The sequence below is a fragment of the Petaurus breviceps genome, unplaced genomic scaffold, assembly GCF_028583685.1.
Source record: "Petaurus breviceps papuanus isolate PSGF00001 unplaced genomic scaffold, PetGlider_PUasm1.0 126, whole genome shotgun sequence".
In the NCBI taxonomy this organism is placed as follows: domain Eukaryota; kingdom Metazoa; phylum Chordata; class Mammalia; order Diprotodontia; family Petauridae; genus Petaurus; species Petaurus breviceps.
In genome coordinates, this window is record NW_027185655.1 from 20,538,097 (window position 1) to 20,561,287 (window position 23,191).

Consider the following 23,191-nt stretch of genomic DNA (forward strand, 5'->3'; position numbering starts at 1 on the left):
CAAGCATTTATAATGCACCTACTGTATTCCAGGCAATATGCTCGGTGTCGGTTCTACAAAGATAAAAATGAAACAGGCTTTGTTCTAAAGAAGCTTACATGCTACCCAGGGAAACGATACGTACAGAAATGAACGTATATAAATAAAAGCAAGCTTGTATTAGCTACTGAGGAGGTCAAGAGGAGCCAGCAATATCAGAAAACGCATCTGAGTCAGGCTTTGAAGGAAGGGAAGAGGGCATTCCAGGCACAGGGCATGAGCCTATGCAAAGGCACGGAGAGAGAAGCTGCGAAGAAGAGAGGACAGTTGGGCTGGATACAGCGTGTGAATACTGGGAAATACAGCTGGTGCGGTGGGCTGGAGCCACGCTGCAAAGGACTTTAAACGACAAAGCAGTTGGTGTTTGATCCCAGATGTAATTGGCAGCCCTTGGAGTCTATTGGTTAACCATAACTTTTGGAAATTTCAAGGGGACCATCCAGTAAATCTTACCTCCTTAGTGATGAAAGAGCTGTCATATCTTTGAAGAGTGGTCACAGCCAGGTGGCTGATGGGCCCATCATCTGACTCGGCATACTTCAGTAGCAATGGGATCCCTTCAGGGAGAATGGCATTCTTCAGAGCTAACAAATACATCTTAATGTCTTCCTTTTTGTCTGTTTTTTCAAGGCCTCCCAGGACCAGCTTCTTGGCTTCAACCACTGCCTAAAGGAAACATGGACACCGTTTTAGGAAGGTGTACAGTGGGCTGGGGGTGGGGCATACACTATGTAAGCTTTCTCCCCCACCCGCAACTGCCAGATTCCCAGGTGGTCGACTTCTGCCCTCACAGGTTCTCATGAAACCTGAGCTATGTCCAAGAACAAAACTGGACTTAAGGCCCTACAATGCTAGGTATAAAACAAACACTAACTGGATGACTGACAGATTGTAAAAGAAATCAATAAAATGATTGTCACTTACTGGGGCTTTGCAGGCTTCATTCTGGCACAATTTCCTGATAAGTGCACCTATGATGATGACGACTGTTTCTCTGATATCACTGCTTCCAATGGGGTTCTTAAATATCTTCTGTTAGCCAAATGGAAATAGATGTTACTGATACATTTAAATTTTTCTGCAGTACATCAATAGATAGAGAAATACACATTCTACTGTCCAAATAAAATGTTTTTAATCCTCCTAAAATATTCAGTTTCATGCTTTAGGACCCCAACACATTTTCTAGAGACATAAACTGGGTGGGGGCAGGTGGTGCTTTGCTCCAGGGCCCCACAATTTGGAAGTCATTGGGTAGAAATAGCTGAGATTAGCACCCAGTTAGAAAGAAAAATTTGTTAAAATATAATACCAGATGATGTATATTTTTTTCCCTGTGGCAGCCCACCAAGTTGACTTCTTCCTGACCCAACCCTTCCCTGTTCTGAGGTACTGTTACCTCCCACAGTAACAGCCAATGTCCTCAGGTCTTTCCCCACTCCCCCCTACCTGCCCTTTCTCTCTCCCAATGGACTGCTATCCCAGGACCTTTCCCCACAGAGGGCCTTATGTCCCAAAGTACAAGTTATTTTTCCCACCAACCTAATCTGTTCTTAAAAGTTTATCTGGGGATGGCTAGGTGGTGCAGTGAATAGAGCACTGGCCCTGGAGTCAGGAGGACCTGAGTTCAAATCTGGCCTCAAACACTTAACACAAAAAACTAGCCATGTGACCTTGGGCAAGTCACTTAACCCCAATTGCCCTACCTTCCCCCTCCAAAAAAAAAAAAGTAAAAGTTTATCTGAGGGCACCTTTTTTGCTGATACATGAAAGAACACATTTTGGGGCTTGCCCTGGGCACCAGAATTGTTAGATATGGCCCTGAAATTTGTTATACACCTTTGAACTGAAGAGATATGAGATAATATAACTTATCTGACAGTATCATTTTCAGGAACACAAGGACCATGTATGTTCCCTAATAAAGAACTCAATTTTTCTATTGTGAACTGAACTGATTTTACTGAATTAAGTCTATCTCTTCTCCTTAATTGTGCCATTTATTGTGATCAGTGAAGGAATACTATAGTTTCTGAAGAACTGAAATTGAATGGTGATCAAGGGCATACTGCATGTTATATTGCAAACGAGGAATTAGGAAGGAGAAAAGTATTCCTTAAATGGCCTGGCCACATGGCAAAAGGAAGAGATGAGCCTGGGTGCTGTGCTAGAAGCAGAAGAGCCCCTGAGCATGCCCTCCTCTCTGCCACAGCTCTACCCCTGAGGCTGTTCATCTTCAGGTTATTTTTTAAGGAGGTAACTGGTAGATTCTTTTGAGTTCTTCTTCATCGTCTGGTTCTAAGATATCTGAGCAGTTCTCCTTTATAATTTCTTGAAATAATATCTAGGCTATTTTTTTGATCATAGCTTTTCAGGTAGTGCAATGATTTTTAAATGATCTGTCCTCAATCCATTTTCTAGGTCAGTTGTTTTCCCAATGAAATATTTCATACTTTCTTTTACATTTTCCATCTTTTGACTTTTATTTATTTATTTATTTATTTATTTATTTTTGCTGTTTCATAAAGCTATTAGCTTTTCTTTGGCCAATTCTAATTTTAAAATTATTCATTTTTTCAGTAAGGTTTTGTGCCTCTTTTGGTAAAATTCTAATTTTTAAGTAGTTATCTTTATTAATGTCTTATACTGCTTTTACAAAGCTGTTAATTCTGTTTTAATAACATTAATTGCACAGTTCATCCCCCCATTTCCCTCTATTACTCTTATTTTGTATTTTAAATTAATTTTTTGCTCTTTAAAAAAAAAACTCTTTTAAGAATTCTTGTTGGGCTTGTGGTCTATTTGCACTTTTCTTTGAGGCTTTGTAGATGTTTTCAAATCACTGCCTTCTTTTGTGTTGCATCTTTAGCTTCCCTGTCACCTTAGTAGCTTTTTATGTTCAAATTCTTTTCTTTGTTTGTTCATTCTTCCAGCCAGGTTCTTGACCTTAGGTTTTATGTTAATGTTAGGCTCTGCTCCCTCCTGGGAGAATATCTGGCCTGAGGTTCTGTCTTTCTACATCCTCTTGCTATTGCCCAGCTTAATTCAGGAGCCTGAAAGCTTTTGATGCTTCTAAGGTATTCTAATCTAGGGAGAGATTTGTTCACTGCCCTCCTAGTATGAGCTCTGCAAACTCCAATCCCAGGTTTGAATCTGTTGGATTGTGTGTGGTTGAGTTTCAGTAGGCTAATGCTTGACATAGTTATTGTTAGCCCACCAGAAGTTCTGCAGGTTCAGAGACAAGGAACTTCTTCATTCCCCTTTGGTCTTGGTTTCTTGCCATGGCTTATGTGCAAGGCTAATGGCTAGAATTACATCTCCCTTCTGCTCTTGGACTCAGTGCCACACAGCTTGTTTTTAGAAACGTGTTCCTTGCTTTGTACATGGCTAGGACCTTTCACTTGTCCTCTCTGCCCTGAACTGTGACCTAGATCTGGGTGATAGGTAACATAACTGGCAGTTGGCACCCACATGTCCCTGTTTCCATGGTTGGTTCAAGGATCCCTTTCTGTTCTGGTGCTTCCAGCCCTAATGTTTGATCTTAGCCCCCTTACAGTCACTGGGCATTAGAATGCTTCCCACCACTGCCTCTGCTGCCACCATGCCATGTTCCTGGTCAACCTGTGTCCACAGACTTCTCTGTCTTCTCATGCTGCCCTGGGCTGGAAAAATGACTCACTATGATTTTTTTCCCTTGGCTTTCCCCATAAAAATTCAGTCTGCTTTCTAGGTTGTTATAGAGATGTGTTGGGTGAGCTAGGCAAAAATGCTCACTATCAGTCCAGCATCCTGACTCCACCTCCAGAGGCAGACTTCAAACTCAGGTCCTCTCCTCAATTAACCTCTTAGAGCTCCCTAGGGCAAATCTCTGAGACTTAAGTTGCAGAGAAGGTGCTGATGTGAACTCAGAGAGTTCATCACCCAAAAGACCTCACAACCCTGAAATCACAGGTCCAGTCCCTACTATATGAAACAGTCTAGGATGCTTTAGTGAGAAGTTATGTTATAGAAAATAAACAATCAGAGCAATTATCACATCACTTCACATAATCCTAGCAGTAATTTAAGTCTAACCTTCATCCTTTAATATCTGTATTAATCCCATTTGTTGTATTAAGCGAACATTTCTCCACCTCCCCTTCCCCACACCCACAAATTCACACTGTCTCTCTGTACTCACGAGCAGAGCTTTCAAAAGCTCTTCGTTGGGATGGGAGGCGAAACCACAGGCATAAAGAAACCTCTCTTGGAGAATAATATCGCTTTCACTTTTGAAATTCAAAAACTCCAGTATGGCTTCCAAAGAATCTGGGGTCTGAGCAGATGTTACAGCATCTACCAGCTGAGGTCTGGAAGAGAAAACCATTCAATATATTTGTATTCCCAGTGCCTGCCCCCCCCCCCCCATGTAGGAGCTGAATGACAAATGCTTGCCAGATAAATGAAGGATAACAGTCATGAATATTAATCTGAACACTTGAGAAAGTGTTTGAAACTCCAGCTACACACAGACTTTGAATTTTTATCTTACCAGGGAAATAACAGATGCCCTGAGAAAAAAGAACCTAATTTTCACCCTTTTCTACCAACACAATTATGTGGAGTCTTTGATATAACATTTTAGTTACAGTGTTTATTCTATTGATTGATTATTTGCTTTATGGATTAGTCACAGCAAATTTCTTAACCCCAGGACATTTCATGCTTTTGGGTTCTCTTTCCTTTCCTATTTATCCTGAATAATGCATCTTCAGAAGAATGCAAACTAATATTAACTGAAGTTAAATATAATTAGAAAATTAAATCCATTGAAAAATAATCACAAATGAATTCCAGTGCTAGAGAAATGTATGAAGACCAAGATGAGGTGATTGGGTGGTATAATTATAACTCCTGACTTGGAGTCTGGAAGACGGTAATTGAATCGTCAGTCCCTTACTAGCTTAAACCTCTTTCAGCCTCAATTTCCTCATTTGTAAAATGGGGATAATAGCGCCCACCTAACAGGGTTGATGTGAGGATCAAATCAGATAATGTAAAATGCTTGGTAAACCTTAAAGCACATTATAAAGGCAAACTATTCTACAAAGAGAAACACATGCAAAGCACTTTGCCAACCTCAACGCATTATAGAAATGTTGGCCATTATTATCATCATTAAGGATTATCTGCACTCCCATATCCCACTATTATAAATGCACGGAATGCTGACAACTGAAAGCTGACACTCTTGGCCTTGCTCGTTGCCTTTTCAAATATAACTAAGTGTTCATGCCTCAGATGCCTAAATATCTAACCAAGGCCACACATATGGAAGTAGAAAGATGAAGGAAAAGTCCATAAGATTAAGGAGTTATTATTCACTCTATAACTGACTATTTTATGAAGACTGTTATATCATATGTGTATATTCTAGCACTGAGCACAATGTATGTGGTCCATAGCAGGTTCTTTTCTTTTGGAGGGCAATTGGGGTTAAGTGACTTGTCCAAGGTCACATGGCTAGTAAGTGTTGTGTCTGAGGCTGAATTTGAACTCAGATCCTCCTGTCTCTAGGGCTGGTGCTCTAGTCACTATGCTACCTAGCTGCCCCCTCATAGAAGGCTCTTAATCAATGCTTGTTGATTTGACTCTAGCATATGGCGGACCTGGGATACGGGACGTCACTCAGCATGGGTTGTGTGGCCTAGACACAAAAACCTCTCTAGTGCTGTAGTCCTGGAGAAAATCTCTGGGTAAGCAGATGTGCTTAACATGAACCACTCTATCAAGAAACATTCACATAATGTGTGTTTTTGGTATGTGTACTTGTTATGTGTATGTTTGTGTAATGCCATGATATACAAAAGACTTTGATGTTTTCAAAGTGCTTTCACATACAGTGATTCCTCAGATAAACCTGGTTAGGAAGAGTGGGCAGGGACAATAATCTCCACTTCTCACGGAGAGGTAAATATTTTGGTCACAGTCACATGAATAAGAAGGGCCAGAGTCATGTACTTTTTGTACCATTTTCTCCATCATTTTCTATAGTCTAGATAATCAACAAAATATATCAGGCCCTGTTGCTTGTCAGTTTTCAAAACTGAACAATTGGCCCTTCTGGTCCAAGTAACTCCAGCCCACTGGCCCATAGGCCCAATGGTTCCTGGGCAGACGCAGCGTCAGCCCCGAGAGGTTACCTGACTGCCCGCTCCCATCACTCAGCAGAGGCACCTGGAGTGTAATACCATAGTTCAATACTGTATCATCACACTCTAGAGCATATGAAAAACTGCTGTTTAGCACAAGGCCTGACTCGTAGTGAACACCTGTTTGACTGACTGTTGAATCAACATAAACATACTCCATTGCTTGGTCAAGTTTGCAGAATACTTGATAATAACAATCCTTTGAGCCAAGTGTGGCAAGTTGCACTGCTATTATTGTATAAAGTAGAAACTAAGGACCAAAGAGGTTAAGGAACTTTAAGGTCACACAGTTAATTACAAGACAGGGGCAGGATTGGAATTAAGATCTGGTGAGTGGGAACGGAGCTAGGATTAGGATGCAGTCTCCACATTAAATTCCCAAAAGGTGTGGGCTTCTTTTTCTTTGCTGGTATGAAGATACCTCTGTTTATCATTGTATTGAAAATTCTATTCAAACAGAGTCCAGAATTTACTATTTTGGATATTTGGTGACTGGTGGCCATGTGGTGGTCAGAGAAAGCAATACAAGGGCACTTGCAAGGTTTCTCTTAAAAACTTTCGAATCGATTGTGTGACATGGGAGACACTGGCGCAGCACTGCTCAGCATGGCATGCCCACGTCAGACAAGGTGCTGTGCTCTATGAGCAAAGCAGAATCAAAGCAGCTCAAAAGAAACGGGAGATGTGCAAATTTAGAGAATATACCCCAAGTATTCACATGGAGTATTTGTGCCCGCCCACAGGGCAGAGCCTTATGAGCTCATGCTGGCCTGATCAGCCATAATCAGATATACTGTAAACTGATGTCATTTTGGTCCCCCTCAAGAGCAAAGGACAAGCACCAACCATTTAGGATGTTTAATTTGCCCCTCATATCTGATTTCTTCTGCAAATACATACTCAATCCACATCCATATGCAATGTTTCCTTTAGCATATCCAAAGGAAAATAGACTCAAGGTAGTAAATAACAATTTTAAAAAACAGATTTTCCCTCCAAAGAGTGGGTTCATCTATAATAAAGCTAGAGTATTTTAAAGGTCTTTCAGGAAATTCAATGCTTTAGACCAAATAGCAGCTATATCTCTGCAGCCATTGACTCCATTGTTGTGGCGGGAGGGAAGGAAAGTTGAATGAGGAGGCACAGGATGTGAGGCATAATGCCGGCCCCGCTATTTACTAAATACCAGTTCTGTGTGACTGGGTAAGCAGAGAAGGCATGTGCTTTGTTTTCCTCATCTGTTAAACTGGGGGCTTAGATCAGATGACCTCCCAGGTGCCTTCCAAGCTTAGGTCTGTAATTCTATGAACAATGGTTCATACTTTCTATTGTGCTAATGGCCAAATCCATTCTCATTCACAGACTGGCCTGGTTTTGGGTAGACTGGCCTAGTGACTTGGGTTGAATGGGTATAGGTGGTATCTTTACACAAATGAATTTGAAAATTCAGTCTCAGCAGAAGATAGGGACTGGAAAAGTGACTTTAATGACAAAGTAGATGAGCAAAGGGGAAGAAGAGGGAAGAAGTATTCCTTAAGGACCTACTGTAAAATGAACTGGAGAAGGAAATGTCAAACCACTGCAGTGACTTTGTCAAGAAAACCCCAAGTGGGGCTATGAAAAAGCTGCACATGATGAATCTCTGGTGTGGGGGGAGGTTAAGTAATCGGAAGGCAAGATGGTGGGTAGAAGTAAAGTAGAGGAGTTAGGAAAGAAAGGAAACAGATATGTATGCACAGACAGAAAAACAAAGATTAGGAGCAGAATCTCTTAGGGAAGTATATGTTTGTATAAGCACGTCTGTGTATATATGTATACATGTATGTTTATGTTAATCTCTCTATATAAGTATATCCACACTTAATTGTAGCCTGGGGAGGGGAGTGGGGAGGAAGGGGAAAAAAAAGAACAGAGAACAAGGAAGCAAAGAAAAGATGGACAGCTCTCCACATAACACGCAGTATTGAACCTATAGGCTTTCTTGAAATGGAAAGTTAAGTGCTATATATTCTGAATCCTCTCCTATGTTCTGCTGTACACATGACATTTTTCCATTTTCTTATTTTATATTTAAGTTTATGTTTTTCTTTTCTTATTATGTATTTAAGTTTTAGTATTTGTCTAAAATAAAGATTAAAGAAAAAAATTGGACATAGTTGAAATGACTAAATGACCAAAACAGTACCTACTATGTTCCAGGCACTATTCTTAGAGCTTTTACAAATATCATCTCATGATATTTGTAACGACATCCAAATAACAACCCTGCGATTGTGATTGCCATTTTACAGGTGAGGAAACTTGAGGCAGACAGAAGTTAAGTGTGCCCAAGGTCACAGCTAGTAAATGTCTGATGCTGGATTTGACCCCAGGCCCTGCACGCTATTCTCGGGGACACCAGCTGCCTCTCTACCTCTGCAGGTCAGGACCTTCTCTGCACTAATCTGTGTCCTCTGAAAGCATTGAGAGGCTAATTGGCTTACATAAGGCTACACAGCCAGTGTGTGTCTGAGGTGGGACACGAGATCTTCCTTGAGGCCAGGGACTGTTTCTGTCTTTGTCTCAACAGTACCTGCTGGCACATGGTAAGTATTTAATAAATTCTTGTTGATCTACCTGTTTGTGTCTTGAATTAAATTATATTTCTCAACTGAAGTCACCTTTTATTCCCCACCAAGACTGAAATTTTTAAAAACTAAATAAAGTTTATTTAGTATTCAAGAATAGTAAATCTATTTTATTTAATTTATTACTTTATATTATTTAATTAAAAATTTAAATATATTAATTTATATATTATCTATTAAATTAATTAATTCTAATTGATTCAAGAATCAATAACATCCAAAGAAGTCTATACCCAACTTTCTCTTGGCTATCAATCAATCAACATTTATTAAGCACCTACTATATGCTCAGCACTGGGTTAAGTCTTTTTCTTGCCTCCTTGTGCACAAGGACCCTTTCTACTCTTAGATATTCCAGGGTGTTTCACGTCCAGATTTCATTGCTTTTGAGCACAGTTACTCTGAAATTCTTTTCTGACCGAGTGATACTACATTTTTACATTGTGACAGAAGGTTATCAGATAAGTGCCAAACGGAACAAAGCAGTCAATTCTCTTAGCTTTGCTCAGTTCAGTTCTCTGTGTAACAATCATCCAAATTGAAAGCTTCTGTCCCAGTTTCATTCTGACCTTAGGAAGGCACCATATGATGGCCCCAGAGACTTACAGGACTTCTTTGTTTTCGCTTTTGAGAATCTGAAGGAGCTCCTCTTTCTTGGCTGTCCTGAAGTGATGGATGAGGTCTAAGAAGCTTCTGGCCGAGTCAGCTTTGGCCAGGTTGTCAGGCTGCAGCTGCTTCCTTGCTGTCTGCCAGAACTCGGAAAGCTGGAAAACATGACCAGGGCCTGCCTTCAGTGGGATGTCTCATTCTCAGAATCATTTACAAAGGGCTGATTATTTTTCCCTAGAATAAACCCTGTTTTATAACTTTCAAGTAATACAAGTCAATATGTTAGCAAAATCTCTACACCCCACAACACACTTTTATTATTGGCTAAGGTTATGGTGACCATAGACATTGGGTTGTCTTGTCTCCTTACTGGGTCACAGGAATGACCACACTTAACCAGTATTACTGAACCTGATAGCCTTAGAATAGGGGTCACTCACTACCTTGTTGTTTTATGGAGTTTTACACTGAGGACAGGGCTTTACCATTAAAAAAGTAGACAAAGGGTGGAATGCACATTCGTTCCTAGATGATCTGAGAGGTAGGAACAATTCAAAGTATTTTTGTTTTTCTTAATTAACTTAGCAGTTTACGCAAGTGTCTGTGGTCACTTTACTGGAGCCCTGATGTTTTTAAAGCATGAGGCAAAAGGTGGGAGAAGCATATGTACTCTCCTGTTCTCTTTTTCACTTTTGATTCAGCAAAATTGGTTTTCCATTCCTTTATAAAAAATAGGATTAGCTAATGTTTTGTCTATTTTATTAATTTAAAAAACTAGCTCCTAGTTTTACTTGTCAATTCAATAGATTTTTAATCTTTTTTCATTTTCAGAACTGCTATTTTTTTTTTTGCCTAATTCACTGAACTGTTCTTAAAAGATATAAATTTTCTTCTAAAATGTAGCTTTGGTTGTATGGCTAAAGTTTAAAAAAACTGTCTCTTTGTTATTTTCTTTGACAAAATCATCTTTTTGTTGACTTTTTTGTAAAGGTAGGGTTATAGTTTCTAACAATCACAAATAGGTCTTAGAACAAGTGCTAAAATGTTTTTAGTTGCACAAGAATCACAGATAGATGGGTCAAAGAAGCTTGGATATGCTCCAGGGACTGTCTACAAATCATCACACCATTGGGAAGGGAAGGGGTTACAGAAATTAGAATGTACGTAAAGTTCTAGTTGATACTCCTGACAAAAACAGCCTGCCTGATGGGGAAGGAAAGGCCCTGGCCAAGCTGTCTCTCCCTTCCCCACTTTGGCTGGAGCAAGATCTTGTTAGGCCACTCATCCTCTCATTGGTATCTTGGCATGGTATGCCCAGGAAAGTAGCTGAACTTCTAAATCCTAAATGGCATTCCTGGATGGACTGACAGTGTCATCATCACCAGGACCTATAGTCAGCCTGGGCTCCAGCTGTACAAAGGGCCCAGAAAAGGGACGACACGCCACCGAGAACCTCGCGGAAAGTAGAAAAACTTCCAGCAATGCATCCTTTTGTAGCATATGCAGGCTAAGCCTGAATCTGCTTGTCATAGATGTTTTGTACCAACTGATCTCATTGTACCATTTTAGTAATTTTCTCTTTCTTAAAACCATTTATGGGGTGGCTAGGTGGTACAGTGAGTAGAGCACCGGCCCTGGAATCAGGAGGACCTGAGTTCAAATCCGGCCTCAGACACTTAACACAAAAACTAGCCATGTGACCTTGGGCAAGTCACTTAAACCCAAATTGCCCTCCAAAAAGCAAAAAAAAAAAACCAACAACAACAAAGCCTATTTACTAAATAGATTCTCAATTTATATTCTGGGCAAGGGTGAAGTACACCAAAGGGAGCTTGAACCAATGACATCATAAAATTACCCCCAACCCCTCAGGGTTATCCCCAGAACCCTGAAGGGGAGATATAGCCAAACTATGGTGACCCAACTCATCTGTAAGTTGGGACAAGACTGCCTCAGAGCTTATATGAGCTACCTGTTCTTTAGGATTAAACTATTTACCCTCTATTTAAGTTTGAATTTTTCTTCAAATTGTACTGATTACAATTTTTATTGTGTTGTGGTCAATAAAGGATTTTATCGTATTTCTGCTTTTTTCAGCATTTGTTTAGGAGGTTTTTATGTTCTAGTACATGATTGACTTGTTTTAAAGGTGACTTTGCACAGCTGCTGCAAGGCTTTTGTAAATGACAACAGTTTTATAAAAGTGACAGATCTTAACTCTGAAATGAGAATCACCATGCCCCCAAGTGTTTTCCATGTTATGAATCAGCATAATTTTCAATTCAGTGCCTTGATTCTAATTTTCTACAAATAAGTAATCAAAATGTTCCATATTGGTCCTTTATGACTTCTAGTAAACAAAAGACCCTAGATTATTTTCTGTCCTACAAAACCTTCTGCAGTGTTAATTATCTAGGTTGTTCCATAATGCAGTTTTAACTGCTTTTGGTTGAAGCTTTATATATTCTAGTGGATAGATGCTCTTTTCAGAGCCAGGAAGATCTAAGTCCAAGGCTCACTTTGGAAACATGCTGTCTGTGTGACCCTGGACAAGTTACTTGGCCTGTCAGTTCTCTACAGGAGGAGTTCTTGACTTTTTTTTTGTGTAGTGGACCCCCTGAGCAGTCTAGTAAAACTTATGGACCCCTTCTCAAAACAACACTTTTAAATGCATAAAATAAAATTCATAGAATTATAAAAGAAACCAATTATATAAGCACAAAGACATAATTTTCCTCCAGTCTACAAAACCCAGGTTAAAAATCTCTGCTTTAAGATTATAAGCTGCAGAGAAGGCACTGACCCAGCCTGAGAGAGCTTCTTTCAGCCAACAATTCTCTATACCACTGAAAGGACAGGTCCAGTCTCTGGTCTTAGCCCCATACTTCATACATATTGCACATGCTCTGTTCCCCCAGCTGAACATAAGCTCCCTGAGGAGAGACTTGCACAATATAGAGTCAGACATTCAGCAGATGCTTGATAAATGCTTATGGAATCGAATGGAAACCAAGTGAATGATGGTCACTACTCCAAAGCGGCAGAAAGGGCTGTGAGCACTTACTGAAGGACACCGTTTGCACTTGCTCTGGAAGACCTGCCCAACCAGGGACATGGATGTGTATTTTGAATCCACGGCCTTAACCACCGCATCGACCTTTTTTCCAGCCATCAGTCCTGGGCCTGCTGCTGTTGTCTTCAGTTCCAGTTTCTGCCTGTATAACAACCAAGGGAAAAGATCTCATGGTCAGCATTCACTTCCAAGCAAGTAGGAAGAGACTCAATCAAAAAAAAAAACTCAAGGGAAATATTTCAACATTCAGTGGTTCAGATTTCTCATTTCTTAACTTAACCCTAATAGTGATCAGCTGTCCTCTATGACCCAGCATCACAGGAATTGCTACTGAACCCAATCTAAAAATCAAAATAATACGTATATAGGTTCAAGATACTCGTAAGTAATGTAGACCTGACAGTGTATCTGCCATGTTTCCTTTACATATAATTTCCTTCGCCCCCTCCTCCTTTTTATTTTTTTTACAGCACCTGGGATTTCACAGGAATAGGAAATTCCCAGGGGAGAAGCTTTCTCAGTCAATCAGAGAAGCATCTGCTCTGCCAAGAAGGGAGCATCCCGTCACTACAAGATTAAAGGACGTGTCCAAGGTCACACAACCACTATGCCAGAGGAAGGACCCAAACCCAGACCCTGTGGATTCTCAAGGCCAGCTCTCAACCAGGCCAGGCTTCTTCTGGAGTCCTTGCCTTTCTTTAATATAAGATACTCTCTCACAATCAAATAACAGAAAAGTACAAGGGTTATTGCTGTTGTTGTTTTAGTTTTTATGTTTAAAAATTGTGCTAGTCAGAGAAATGAACTGGAGAACAATATATTTAAGTTTTACTTAAAATTAACGAGCAGCAAAGAAAATTTAAAATTCCAAAATTTACTGCTTTATCTTACCGAGATATTATTTTGCCTGTAGCCATTCTCTGGAAATTGAGGCCATAAGCATATGTCTCTTCTGCCAGGACTGCTGTGACAAAACTGTCTTCAATCTTATAAGAGGTCATAGATACTGCTTTGGAACTGATCCCTAAAACCTGGGGGAGGGGGACAGAGGGAGAAAGGAGAGAAAAAGCACTTTGTAAAACAAACAGACAAACAAACAAGATTCAGTTATTCATTTCTGGATTAATTTAAGAAAAAAATGTAACTTTAGCTTATACTGCAGGCACATCTGCAATGGTGCCTCCATTGACTAAAGGCCCTCGAGGCCACAGGTTCCCCTGGCCCCAGCCCCACTCCCCCGCTCCCAGTATACTCCCACAGTTTATTCTCTCTCTTCTCTTTTCACATTTATTCTGCCAAATCAGTATCAGATGAGATAATATTTGTAAAATGCTAGCAGTACCTGGCACATAGGAGATACTAAAAAAATGCTTGTTCCTTTCTCATTTCTTCCAAAAGTACAGCTTTCTAGATACTCTGAATTAGGAGAGCTGGGTCATACCTTGTTCTGGGTGATAAATCCAGGCCTTTCAATTTTGCAGGTATCCAGGGCCTTAATTTTGGTCACTTTATCTTGATTGGCCTGATAGGTCACTTTACAATTCCCAGAAATGTCCACCTAAAATTTTTTAAAAAGAGGAAATGTCATTTGGAATGAACTCATTTATTACTTGATTCTAAGAGAAGGGCCCTGAGAAAGGTCATTCCAACTTACTACTAGGCAATCATATTCTTCACTAATGGAATGGAAGGAGGGAATGAGTGTGCATTTCTCCCAGCACATGGTTATTTTTTCCATGCTTTTCAGTTGAATCTAATCATATCCCCACAAGAAACTCAGGAATAATAAAATGTGTTCCCACTCCTTGATACCTGCCAATAACAGGGCTTAGGAAAATGGGCTGGCTATGAGTGAGACTTTGTCTTCATGTCATCTTCTGAGAGCTGAGGTTGCTAGAAGGTATGGGAGTACAATCCTGAAGGGCTCTGTTACTAGATTTTTTTTTTTTTAAAGCAATTCGGGTTAAGTAACTTGCTCAAGGTTACACGGCCAGTTATTTCTGGGTGTGGTACTGAGTATCTGAGCCGGGATTCGATCCCCAGGTCATCCCAACACTGGAGCTGGTGCTCTTACTCACTGTGCTACCTGGCCGCCTCACTGTTACTAGATTTTAATGGTGGCCCTAAAGCTTTTGGTATTTGTTTGAACCTTGACTCATACCTAGGCTCTATTTACCCTACCTAGGTAGGGCTGTCTTGGTGTAATTCTTTTTTTTTTCCTTCTGCTTTTTGGAGGGGGGAAGGCAGGGCAATTGGGGTTAAGTGACTTGCCCAAGGTCACAAGGCTAGTGTTAAGCGTCTGAGGCCGGATTTGAACTCAAGTCCTTCTGACTCCATGCTCTATTCACCACGCCACCTAGCTGTCCCTTTGGTGTGATTCTTAAAGTTATCTCAGCCTACACTTGGCTCCAGGGCAGCTAACAAGCTGAGTTTCTTGACTCTTCTCTCAAATAAACTGGAATCTGGTTCTTCTGGTGATAGACATTTGTATTTCTATCAAAACTAAATTATGCTGCCCAAATAACTCCCACTTCATAAAGTGTTCTTTTCCCCTGAGTTTTACCAAGATAAAGCAGTCCTAATCAACGGTCTGTCTGTCTGTCTACCTGCCTTCACTGAATGTCTACAAATCACAATAAGGGTGCTGTTGTGTCTGAAGAAATGAATCAAGGAATAGTTTCAGATAAATCTTAGAAAACATGCATGGCCTGATACAGAGTAAAGTGAGCAGAACCAGGAGAATGATGTATACATACGATATCAACAACATTCTCTAAAACACTTTTGGAGGTGGCTGTGACAATAGCAATAGCAGCAGCAGCTTTGGGAGCTCTCAGCCCACAGATGGTAAGGGGGTAAAAAAATGGGTCAGAAAGGTATTACAGAGGAACCTCTACTGGCACTGGTACAGCTGGTGCTGACTGGCAACTCTCTTGCCTATAAGAATTCTGAATCACAGTTCCAGGATGGAGAAGAGCATGTGTGACTGGTCACAAAGGAGAAGGGGCCTTGGTCACAGTTCCAAGGCAGAGAGGAATATTAGCATTTGTGGCTGTAGGACAGCAGGAGCCCTTCGTGGTTAAAGACCAGAGCACAGACCAAGAGGGCAATGACCACACCTCTTCCCAAATCACACCATCTTGGAAGCACTGAAAACTTGCAGACCCCCATAGCTCTAAAAATAGCAGCATGAAAAAGCCTAAAAATTAGGACAGTGCCTTCCCATCCACAGGTGAGTAGAGCCCAATTTTGACATTAATTTCAAAGTCAAGAAATACACTGGGAAAAAAGAGCAAACAACAACAAAATAACTTAACTATAAAAAGTGCTGTGGTGTCAAGGAAGAATAAAACACAAAAAGAAGACAAAAATGTGAAAACAGCTAAAGCAAAGCCTCAAAGGAAAAAAAAATGCTTATTGCCTAATAAGAATTCCTAGGAGAGTTAAAGAAAGAAATAAGAATGGTAGAGGAAAAAATAGGAGAAGAAATGAGAATGGTACAAAAAAATTACGAAAAGAGAACTAACAGCTTGGGGAAAAGAGGTACAACATATACTGAAGAAAACAACACCTTAAAAAGTAGAATTGGCCAAGTGAAAAAGGAAACACAAAAGCTCACTGAAAATAATTCCTTAAAAATTAGAACTGGTCAAGTTAATGACTCCATGAGATATCAAACAATAAAACATGTCAAAAATGGAAAAATAGAAGAAAATGTGAAATATCACATTGGAAAAACTGACCTAAAAACAGCAAGGAAAGATAACTTAAGAGTTATTAGACTATCTGAAAAATCATGATCATAAAAAGAGCCTAGACATTATATTTCAAGAAATTATCAGGGAAAACTCCCCTAATATCCTAGAACTAGAAGGTAAACTAGAAATCAAAATAAGTCATTGATCACCTTCTAAAAGAGGTCCCAAAATGAAAACTTCCTGGAAATAATATGGCTAAATTCCAGAGCTCCCATGTCAAGGAAAAAATATTGTAAGCAGTCAGAAATAAACAATATTATGGAGTCACAGTCAGGATCACATAAGATTTAGCAGCTTCCACATTACAGGAGCAAAGGGTTTGGAATATGGTATTCCAGAAGGCAAAGGAGCTAGAACTGCAACCAAAAATAGTCTATCCAGCAAAGCTGAATATAATCCTTCAGGGCAAAAAAATTGATATTTAATGAAACAGAAGACTTTCAAGAAATCCTGATGAAAGGATCAGAGTTGAATGCAAAATCTGATATTCAAACAGAAGATTCAAGATAAACTTAAAAAGGTAAGCATGAAAGAAAAATCTTAAGGTACTCAATAAGCTTAACCTGTTTACAATCCTATATGGGTATATGGTATATGTAACTCCTAAGATATTTATCATAATTAGGGCAGTTAGAAGGAGTCTACATAGACAGAAAACATAGGTGTGAATCAATTATGCTGAGATGATCTCAAAAAAATTGAAGGGATGAGGAAGAGGGATATACTGGGAGAAGGCAGAAGGGAGAGAGAGAATGAGGACAATTTTCTCACACAAAACAAGGTCACCAGAAAAAGCTTTTACAGTGAAGGGGAAAAATGGAGGAGGGTGGCAGAAAATGCTTGAATCCCACTCTCATTGGAATTGGTTCAAAGAGGGGAGAATATATATATATATGTATATATATATATATACACACACACACACACAGTTGGGTATAGAAATCTGTCTTACCCAATAGGGAAACAGGAGAGGAAGAGGATAAGAGAAAGGAGTGGGAAAGGTGGAATGATAAAAGTGAGCGTGAATTAAGGGAAGTAGTGGTTAGAAGTAAAAAAGACTTTTGAGAAGGGACAGGATAAAGAGAGAGAACAATAGATAGAAGAACAGGAGATGGTGGGGAATACACAGCTTAATAAGCATAATTGTGATCGTGAATGAGATGAGCTCACCCATAAAACAGAAGTGAAGAGCAAAACAAAGTAGGAACTAGAATCCAACTATGTATTGTGTAAAAAAGACACATTTGAAGCAGAAAGACGTATAGAGTTAAAATAAAGTGATGGAGCAGAATCAATTATGTTTCAGCTGAAGTAAGAAAGGCAGCTGTAATAATTCTAAATCTCTGACAAAGCAAAAACAAACAATTAAAAGAGATAATCAGGAAAACTACATTTTAATAAAAGATTAACACATACAATGAAATGATATAAAATTTTTATAGCAAATGTCTCTGATAAAGGCCACATTTCTCAAACATATATGGAATTGAGTCAAATTTATTAACATAAGAACCATTTCTCAATTGATAAATGGTCAAAGAATAAAAACAGGCAGTTCTCAGAAGAAAAAATCAAAGCTATTTATAATCATGAAAAAATGCTCTAAATAACAAGTGATTAGAGAAATGCAAGTTGAAACAACTTTGCAGTACCACCTCTCACAGCTCACAGAGAAATGACAAATGCTAGAGGGGATGAAGGAAAATAGGTTCACCAATAAACAGTGGTAGAGAATTAAACGTGTCCAACCATTCTGTTGAATAATTTGTAACTATAGCCAAAGGAGTATAAAACTGTATACCTTTTAATACAGTAATACTCTTACTAGATCTGTACTCCAAAGAGATCAAAGAAAAAGGAAAAGGAACTATATGTACAAAAATATTTATAGCAGCTCTTTTTTGGGATGGCAAATAAATGGAAATTGAGGGGATGCTCATTAATTGGAAAGTGGCTGAGATTATGACAGAGTACTATTGTACTATAGAAATGACCAGGAGACGGTTTCAGAAAATCATGGGAAGATCTATGTGAACTGATACAAAATGATGTGAAAAGAAAGAGGAAGCCATTGTATACAGTAACAGCAATATTGCAACAGTGATCCACCATGAAGGACTTAGCTGCTCTGAAAAAACTCATGATGAAAAAGTGCTAATCTCCTCTCAAAGCAAATTGAAGTAAAATTTTTCACTTTCTTTATTTTTCTCCCTCTTTTTACCATATGGCTAATATGGAAATATATTTGCATGATTTCATGTATATAATTGATATACTGCTTGCCTTTTCAGTGGGTGAGAGAGGTGTGGGAAGAAGAAAATTTAGTACTCAAATTTTAAAAATGTTAAGAATAAATAACTTTAGAAATAAAACAAAAGACTTTAAAAATTCTGATCATTGCAATGACCAACCAAAATCTGATAATGAAGCATGCTACCTACATCCCAACAGAAAGATGATGGATTTAAAATGCAGAATAAGATATACACTTTTTAATGTGACGAATGGGAAAATATGTTTAGCTTGACAATAAATATTTATTACGAGTTTTATGGGTTTTTTTGGAGGGGGTGACATGGTAGGGAGCTTGTTCATTGAAAAAAAATCTATCACATAATCCAGGGCACCAGTTTCAATTTTTCTATTGCTGAATGAGATGTTATAGCTGTTTCATGATATTCCTCCATAGCTCATACCTCATTGGCAGTTCCAGAGGTCAGCTGCATCTGAAACAAGCTGGCTAGTCCTTTCTTGAGATTCTGTACCCCCACTGGTTCACTTGGATATGAGTAGTAGTCTGTAACCTGGGGTAATAGAAATAATCCAAAAGAAAGACAAGCATTATCAAATAGATCTCATTAAGTCAATAACAGAGACAGATTTTTCCCCTCCACTTCTGTTATTCTAGCGCCAAGCCTTAATGTTTTGGTGAAGAGTAGCTACTTTTCATTCCACAGAAAAGATCAGAAGGATGATGGGAAGGGAAAATGCTGAAAGCAAAATCCCTTTCTAGAGAGAGGACAAACACTGTTGCAGTTTGTACCCCTTTCCTGCTACAAACCCTAGATATAGTCAAAGGAACTGGCTAGGAGATCAATCTTTGAGACCCAGTGGTTGATCCCAATCTATTGTTTGGGGATCTATAATGATCACACTGCTCTAAATGAAGAAGTTTCAGGGAAACTCAAAACCCCTAAGTCAATCTGTCAAACAGTAATAGCCAATGGCCCCTTTCCCATTGGCAGAGCATTTGAATACTAACTAACCACCAACCACTCAGGAATGCTACTAGCGTGAATCGAAACCATTTCCAAGGTCCAGGCTCCCTTCCCACGATGCCTGGACCTGCTTGACCCTAATAAGAAACCTATAAAAACCTACCTATTTTACTTGTCTTGGTGCCTAATTCCTTTGAGGGCCCCAGCAGTGTGCCTAGCTCCATTTAGGGCAGCAGCAGACCTATTTCATCCTCCCTGATTGCCCTTTGTCATAAGTGTGTCCCTTCAATAAAGCTGACTTGCTAGACTGTCTTACTGTGAGCTCCAACATGTATGCTAGTTTACAGGGAAATGCATAGCTAGGGGAAAGTATGGGACAAGAAACACTTATTAGTTAATAAAAATAACCTAATTTTATTTGATGATATTCATACAGAAATACCTTCACCCTTTCTCATCCTTTTCTCCCTAATATAAATTCTGGCTTCACAAAGCGAAGGAGAAAGTTAAGCAATTCTCCAAAGAATTGGATGAACACACAACTAACCACGGCGGTCTATAAGTTTGCTGGGGAGCATAGGATCTTTTCCCCTACCCATTCAGATCATTACCTCAAGGTTCCATTTCTCTTGGCCTGTGCAGATCAAGCTTAGTAACAAATTTACTAATGGACATTTAATGGTCATTTAAATGGCCATTTTCTTAGTTACTGCAGTGGTTGAACCCATGCGTGTCAGGCGAGTGTTTGCCCCAGTTAAAAGGGAATTGGGACAATGACCTCACTGTCTGAAAATGCACGCTATCATATTTTCAAACAACCCACTGGCAATCTATCAGCCCCAAACATTAGCTTCCAATGGGTCATATCATAAACTGGGTCTTTCTCCATTTTTCAACAGCATGACTGGCAGGCAATCACATTTCCGAAGCCAAGGGTAGGTTAGGATAATTTCTAGGAGTAAGTGAATCTAAGGTCTACTACAACTGCACCTGTGTTAGGAAACAGACCATGATGGACTTCTCACATGATGGAGTGCAGATTACAACTGACCATGAGATCACTGGCCTGGCCTTCTTCCTAGATGTTTCAAAGGACAAGTGTTGGGATCGGGTAGAAAAAAAATCTTGGAGTGTCATCATTATACAGCACAACCTTCCAACCTACAAAACATGACTTATTTTTATATAGCTAACATTACATGAATTGCAACCTAGCTCTCTAAATATTTGCTGACTTTAAGGCAGATTGTTCATATATTCTGATGGCCCCTAGAAAGAGTTAAGTTGCCCAACATACACACAAGGTGTTCATGGGCCTTGTTTCTTGTCACACAGTCATGGTGTATATACCATTAGTTATCCTCAGAGCTGAGATTTCTTGGGCATGTATGCTTAGCTCTTAAGCCAAATATTAAACCTCCAGGGTCATGTTAGGGTTATTAAGGAGGGGTCGGGAATGGTCGTAGAACTCATTCTCACTCGAATCCCCTCTAGTACAAGGCTCTTCTATACATGGGGTATCTCAAAAGTTTTAATAGTTTAAAACTGCCCTAAAACTTTGGGGACATTATGTACCTACATGCCTGCACACACATCTATCTGCATGTGTTTGTATGTACATGTATATAAAACATATGTATATGAATGCCCACTGATAGATCTGAGATTTGATTCTTATCTAGGTGATTTCAGAAAACACTGTTTAGTTGTGACTTTTCTCTCAAGCTGGAAAATGATGGAGAGTTCGCTTGGCAGAATGGAAAGCCCATTGGCCGTGGAGTCCGAGGAGAATTCTGACACTTCCTGTTATCTCAATGGGGGCTGGGGGATGCCCTTCACCTCCCTGAGCCTCAGATTCTTTCTCTATAACATGATGGGTCAGAATAGATGGCTTCAGGGGGCACTTTCAGCTCTAACTCAAAGATCCTATGTTTGAGATGAGATCTCAAGGAAGAATTTAGATTTCCATCCTTCTTATCAACTTCTATTATCACAATGGGACTGGTAAGGTGAGGAAGTTTGGCAGGTGCTTGGGTTTTGCTTGTCTATGGTAGGATTATGGGAACACAGATTTAGAACTGATGGAGATCTTAGAATACATTTGTCCAACTCTCACACTTTGCAGATGAGGAAACTGAGGGCCAGAGAGGGTAAAGCCTTGCTCAGGTGTAACGATCAGAGCTAGGATTTAAACACCAGTCATCTGAATTCAAAAGTCAGTGTTCTTTCACCCATCTCATGGACAAACATGCAGCTGTATCCCAGCAGCTATCAGTCAGTAGGCTGCATGACTGTAGTAGGAAGAAGGTCAAGGTTTCACAATAAGTGAGTTTGTTCAATCATATCCTGGCCACGGATGATGACTTCATTCCATTTTGAAATGAGGGCTTGCCAGGTAAGAGCCTAGAATAGTTGTCTGAAGACACCACCTCCCCCCAGTCTTTAGACCATCAGGGGCACATTTTTAGTGACCCTTAAATAGGGAGAGGGGGAAGGGGCGTCCACAGATGGGAGGAGGGACCAAGAGGAAGCTTTCAGGCTATAATCTGATAGGGAATTACACACCACTGAACTCAGTGGGAATTGTGTATAGGTTTTCCCCAGGAAGAAAATGCCTCTGCTCAGATTCTCTGGGCTTATATCATCTTTAAAGAGAACAAAAATCAAAGCCCCATCACTGAGAAACTCTTGCTAGCTAAGAAAAAGACTCAAAACAATAGGAAGTGTCCTAGAAAACATGAACCAGTTCTTCCATCCATTTGAATGGGGGAGGGAGGGGATTCTGGGGTGAGGGTAGGGGGGATGGGGAAGGGAAAGCTTTTCAAGCAAGAGGCAAAAACCTGGCAGGAAGCAGAAAAACTTGAAAGAAACTGAAGTGCCAATACATCTTCATAGTTAAATAATAATTCAGCATGGCATAACTCCATCTGTTATGTGGAGAGTTGGGCTCAGGCACACACTGGCGCTGCCATGTTGGGCAAGTCACTAACTCAATGCTCTACCTGTGGTGTCAAACTCCAAGAGAAATGGATCCTGCAGGCTAAACACGCCTTATAAAGCCACAAACGAACATTTCCTATGTTGCATTATATCTTTATCTCTTTTGTTAAATATTTCCCAATACATGTTAACCAGGCTAAGAGTGTGACACTTCTGCTCTAGGCAACTCTCTAAGAGAAGAGGTGACAACCAGCATGGATAGAGGAAGTGTCCTCAACTGGAGTTCCCTATCCTAGTGAAATCACAGATACTACGTCTCCTCACTCCCATCCTCCACCACCTTCACTGCCTCCCCGCAAAATCCTCTTTGGTATGTAGCTGACACAGCATAGCATACAGAAGAAGAAACAAAGACAGATAGATAGATAGACAGAAAGATAGACAGATGGATGGATAGATAGACAGAAAGATAGACGGATGGATGGATAGATAGATGGATGGATGGATGGATGGATAGATAGATGGATAGATAGACAGAAATATAGATAGATGATAGAAAGATGGATAGATGATAGATAGATAGAGAGATAGGTATATAGATAGATGATAGATGGATAGATGATAGATAGAGATGGATGGATGGATCAATATATAGATGGATAGATGATAGACGGAGGGATGGATAGATGGATAGATAGATAGATAGATAGATAGATAGATAGATAGATAGATAGAT

The 23,191-nt window shown here is 39.8% G+C and overlaps 3 protein-coding genes across 3 annotated transcripts in view; 2 read left to right on the forward strand and 1 right to left on the reverse strand.

The window, feature by feature from the left end:
* The window catches only part of LOC138165848 (alcohol dehydrogenase E chain-like), a 417,804-nt gene that overhangs the window by 42,136 nt on the left and 352,477 nt on the right, over positions 1–23,191 (forward strand). The gene's annotated exons all lie outside the window — the stretch shown is intronic.
* Positions 1–23,191, forward strand: part of LOC138165852 (all-trans-retinol dehydrogenase [NAD(+)] ADH7-like) — a 224,302-nt gene that overhangs the window by 42,136 nt on the left and 158,975 nt on the right. The gene's annotated exons all lie outside the window — the stretch shown is intronic.
* Positions 1–23,191, reverse strand: part of MTTP (microsomal triglyceride transfer protein) — a 65,334-nt gene that overhangs the window by 24,574 nt on the left and 17,569 nt on the right. Inside the window, exons 4-11 of the mRNA XM_069094143.1 lie at positions 18,994–19,101; positions 13,981–14,097; positions 13,431–13,570; positions 12,531–12,681; positions 9,464–9,621; positions 4,220–4,388; positions 964–1,071; positions 493–705 (exon numbers count right to left, since the gene is read on the reverse strand). Of these exons, the coding sequence (XP_068950244.1) occupies positions 493–705; positions 964–1,071; positions 4,220–4,388; positions 9,464–9,621; positions 12,531–12,681; positions 13,431–13,570; positions 13,981–14,097; positions 18,994–19,101 (1,164 nt within the window). The remainder of the gene's footprint in view (positions 1–492; positions 706–963; positions 1,072–4,219; positions 4,389–9,463; positions 9,622–12,530; positions 12,682–13,430; positions 13,571–13,980; positions 14,098–18,993; positions 19,102–23,191) is intronic.